General features: G+C 46.4%; 1 protein-coding gene across 5 annotated transcripts in view; it reads right to left on the reverse strand.

The window, feature by feature from the left end:
* The window catches only part of slc8a4a (solute carrier family 8 member 4a), a 43,953-nt gene that overhangs the window by 23,774 nt on the left and 15,179 nt on the right, over positions 1-5,000 (reverse strand). For 4 of the 5 annotated variants that reach the window (XR_004776199.1, XM_035527379.1, XM_027023836.2 and 1 more), the window contains 2 exons: positions 3,329-4,720; positions 1,779-2,287 (listed from right to left, as the gene is read on the reverse strand). Coding sequence is in view for 4 of the 5 variants with exons in the window: in XM_035527379.1 (XP_035383272.1) it covers positions 1,779-2,287; positions 3,329-4,636 (1,817 nt within the window). In the remaining variant the exon portion in view is untranslated. The remainder of the gene's footprint in view (positions 1-1,778; positions 2,288-3,328; positions 4,721-5,000) is intronic. The other variant, XM_035527380.1, reaches the window with a different exon arrangement.

Below are 5,000 nucleotides of genomic sequence, written 5' to 3' on the forward strand. Positions count from 1 at the left end.
ACACACGCACACTGATGAATAACACAAATTCAGTGTGACAGTAAACACCAGACGACACACAATGCCTTTTCCCCCTGTGTGATTAACAGCACTTCTATCATGGCATGTACACCTCTCTCTCTCTCTCTCTCTCTCTCACACACACACACAGACACACATATATGCACACACAATTACAAACACTCTCCCACGCAACCCCACACTCCTCTCACCCTCTCCAGTCAACCAACGCTGCGAATATTGAGGGCTAACTACTCAAACAAATCAGCCTTTTTTCTCTTTCTCTCTTTCTCTCTCCCTCTCACGCATTCCTCCTCTCTCTACCTTTTCTTCCACTGCTCACCTGCCTCTCATCTCCAAATCACTCCCCCTTCACCATCAGAGCGTCGCGTCTGATTGGGTGCGGCCCACGCATGGCCCTGCTCCACGCACCTCTTTGTTCCGCTGCTCTATCCGTGCCGTGGGGCCAGTCACTCTTCCCTCTATGGCTGCCTGTCCGACTCCAGATAATTTTCTCCCTGTACCTGTGTTGAGTTCTCTCTGTCTCCAACACACAATGAAGTTGTATTCTTCCAAATGACACACCATTTGCAACCTCTGAGCAGGTTCCATTACCGATGCAATCCCCCAATACTAAGGCGAGTATAACATAAAGTTTTACCTGATCATATCAATGCAAAAATATGTAAAAACAAGCAGGTTAATGTACACACTTTGGCTGAATATAGGCTATTTGCATACTGGTGATTCTAGACTGACCTTGGCACCCACAGTGTTGTTAAATATACACATTTATTAAAGGAAAATTGCAAAAATAAAAATTCAAAGCATATTTTCTACATCTTTTGTAATATTTAACAAGGTTGTTTTTGTCCTGAAATAAATCAAAAATATATCAAATAAATGAAATGGTGCAAAACCCTCTCACAGGACATAAAACAGCACTCGAATTGGGGTTCAAAACAGTATTGTGAAAACACAAGCATAATAAATCATGTACTTTGGTTATGATGTGAATTATGAATGACAATGAACATGGAGCTGTTACCTGTTGGCGTCATAGCTAGCATTCTGGCTGAACTAGCTGCAGTTAGCTTTGCTCCTACACACTGACGTTCACATGCTCAGCTGCAGCAGACAGCACATTTATTTGATGTACAAATGGGAACGAGGAGCAGTGAAACTGCCCTGGGCCACTTATACGACCTCATGGGATACGTTCTTTTTCTCGTCTTGGAAATAATAGCACAACATTTTGTTCTTGAGATATGTTGGATTTTTCTTTTAAGGGTACTGACATGGTAAAATCTTTACATTCATGCATCTTGACAAACAATATAATCTCACCTCTCAACATTAGACCCATTTAAGATGTGCACCTAGGGCAAATGCGGTCACCTCTTGTAGAAACCTCCCAGCTGGCTGTAATAACAGTTGACCCTTTCACCTGCTGTAACTTACAGTTCAATACTGATTCTTAGCTATATGAGAAGGTGCAACATCTATATCTCTTTCTATTGTCCTGTGTTTGACTCTTCAACCACCCTCGCTCAGTTGATGCTCTTTCTCTTTCAGAGAAAATAAAAGCCTCACGGGATCAAATCCACTATTATCCTCCTGTATCCTCCTTTCACCACCAGAGTCTCCCTGAATGTCAGTAAAAGATACCAGAAATTCCGCTCACTATTGTCTCTATCTCAGGGGCCAGAATATGGTTTATCAGAAGCCCAGTTATGCATCCTTCTCCCTCAAAACTGAACATAGTTTTAGAAACTTACATGGTCTCATCGTTGAGGAATTCCAGTTTGCCGGCCACCTCTTCATAGTCCTCTCCAGCCTTGGCAGTGCCCTCCGTGGTGTGGAACGGCACTGCCACCTTCCCGCGTGCTCCAGACGTCCGGTGCACCTTCACCTGCATTATGCCCACACTTTCGCTCACGCGCGTCGACGCGCTCTCGAACGTGAAGATGCCCGCATGGTCGTCATCATAAATGGTCACTGTGGCGGAGTGGGCGTTACCCAGTGCGGCTTTGGGCTGGGCTGAGCCTAAAAGGCTGTTGCCAGGGGCAACGGTGCTGGGGTCGAGGATGGACACCTCGGCTCGGTGGACGATGCGCGGGTTGCTCAGGTGCACATAGAAGTGTTCGTCTTCCTCAAAGATGTCGTCGTCGATCACGCCGACTGTCAGCTCCTTTATGGTCTCACCCGGCTTGAAGACCAGCGTGCCCTCAGCAAACTCGTAGTCAGAGCCGGCGTTAGCCGTGCCATCCTCAGTGCGGTAGTCCACCTGGGGGGGGGGGCACATGACGCGGGCTCACGTGAAGCTGCTGTTCCAACAGTGCCAACAGACTTCAAAGCCCTGTCAGAATCACTGAAACTGACAGGGCTAGTTTTTGATTCTGCAAAGGAAGCTTCAAACAAGAATAACACCACCACCAGGGAGTCGGGGATACTTTAGATTTCCCCCACAACAAAGTAAAACATTTCGCTATGTCTCTGTCTTCAGTAACTTCTCTCCTGACGCTCCATGGATACTGTTCACATGCGTCATATTGTGGACCAGAAACATAGACGGTTGTTTGATGTTTGCCAAATATGCGCCAAGCATCATATAGCAATAATAGCCAAATCTTACTTAATGCTTTTCACATACATAGTCATTCTTACTGTAGTCAGGTCTTTTTTTATTGGTCTATAACTCTATCTGTTTGTCTGGATCCATTAGTAGTGCCTTAAGTAATTAATGGCACTACTAATACTAATAATGCAAAAAGCATTTGACCAAAATTTTGGATATCTTTAATAGGACATACCTTTATTTTTATGAATGGAGAAATTGTTCTCATATTTGGGTAATTCCTGACTAGAGCTTTAAAGTATATATAAAAAGCTTCTGTTTATAGAGGCATAGCTTAAAAAGATGTCATTAAATGTCAGTTAGTACAGAGACCAAAACATATAACCTTCAAATAAATAAAATCTTTATATTTAATTATCACTAATCTAAGTTTTGTGACATTTTCAAAACATTTAAACTGATTTGCTGCAGTGCTTTCAAGACTTAAAATGCTTGAATGTTAATTCAGTAAGAGACTTACAAATGAATAAAGTACTGTTATATAATATTATCTAGTATTATAATATTTTTAATAATATAATAATTTATCTTCATAATTTTCCATTAAAATGTAATGATCCTATAGGCTTGAGAGCCTGTTCTTACCGACAGCTTGCTTCTGTGACCTTCAGAGCTAATATTATCTTAATGGCACTAAAGTGACATTAGCACAGCAACTGCAGTAATGTTTGCATTAATATTAATGCCTACCTTCACTGTGCAGCCGCTGTCTCCGCCATGCCTGGTCACGGCCAGCTTGAGCGAACCGCAGTTCTCAAAGCACTGGTAGTGCGAAGGCTCGAACTCCAGGTAGATGGTGTGAGGGTCCTCTTCTTGGGTGTTGGCCTCATGACAGCTCACCACTTTCCTGGCTTGGTCAGCGGCGTGCTTCTTCAGGATGTTCCCCGCCCCGATCATCATGCGCGTGGCCTGGATGCGGTAGAACGCCCTGCTCTTCTGCTGCTGCACCAGAACCTGGTAGTTTGCCATCTCGATCAGCTGCTCCATGTCCTTCTCCGGGTGCCTCTGCTTCAGCTCCTTCAGAGTGCGGGCCATCTCCCTCCGTGCCTCTTCCTCTTCTCCTCCTCCTCCTCCTCCTCCCTCCTCCACACCTGCGAGCATCCCGTCCAGCACCTCCTTGTGGTGGGAGTTGGTGCCCTGCCCATCCATCTCCATGTCCATCTTGGTGAACATTCCGTCGCCTTCCGTTTCGATGATGATGCCGCGGTTTTTGTCCGCACGGTAGCGCTTGTGAACATACTTGTAGAAGAGCAGGCGGCGGTCTGCGATCCAGGCCTGGAGCACGCAGACAGGAAAGAACAGGAAAGTTAACACAGCCTCCCAGACCTCCACAACACCGGGGGAAAAAACGGAGAGGATCAGGTAGAGCCAGATGTAGGCGAACACGCTCCACGCCGCTGTCACAAAGAAGACCCTCAGATGTTTGATCTTTCGCACCTCGCCATCGGGCACCACGTAGACGCAGATAGCGATGATGATGAACATGTTGAAGGCAGCGCTGCCTACGATGGTGCTGGGGCCGAGGTGACCAGCCTCGAACTTGTGCCCGCACACCTCGATCACAGACAGCAGAATCTCTGGCGCCGAAGAACCCAGGGCCATGAGGGTCAGATTGGAGACTGTCTCATTCCAGATGCGCACCGTGGCCGTGGTGGTTTCTCCATTGGCTTTCTTGATGGTGATCTCCTTCTCCTGTGAAGTGATGACCTCGATGGATGACATGAAGCGATCCGCGATGATGGACATGCCCAGGAACATGTAGATGAGGGCAACGAAATAGACGATGGCACGGGCCACTTTGTCGCCCACTGAAGGGTTCTGTGGATTCCATATGGGCAGCACCACACCTTCGGAGCAGCTGTATTCGCCCGAACAGTTGCCAGGGCTGCTGTGGGGCACGTCTGCGCTAGCCTGAGAGAGCTGGGTGAGAGCCAGGAGGACGAGGAGGCTACACAAGCAGAGGGCAAAGGAGTGAAATTTAAGATGGACGTGAAACATGGTGCAGCTGTATCGACGTGGGAATCCACCAAGACCAGAACTCTGCGCTTAAATATGTGGCAGTTGCCCTTGATACAGACTCCTCTGAAATGTACAAGAACAGAAAATAACAAACTTTAAATTCAAGGACATGTGGTAGCTGCTTAGTGAAGCCTAGTTGGCACATTGGCTATCCTATTCTTTGACATTGCCAAAGGCACAAATTAAGCCTGTACTCTCTGTGAGATGAAGTCATATGTACAGCACATTCAGATTAGGATCTTAATTCCTGATCCAGTAATCAAACCACCTGAGGGTATTTTTGAGGTTCAGGTTTTGAGAGGAGAGCTACTGTGGTTACTGAGTTCACTGCAGCAGAACAGAG

The sequence above is a fragment of the Electrophorus electricus genome, chromosome 6, assembly GCF_013358815.1.
Source record: "Electrophorus electricus isolate fEleEle1 chromosome 6, fEleEle1.pri, whole genome shotgun sequence".
Taxonomy (NCBI): Eukaryota; Metazoa; Chordata; class Actinopteri; order Gymnotiformes; family Gymnotidae; genus Electrophorus; species Electrophorus electricus.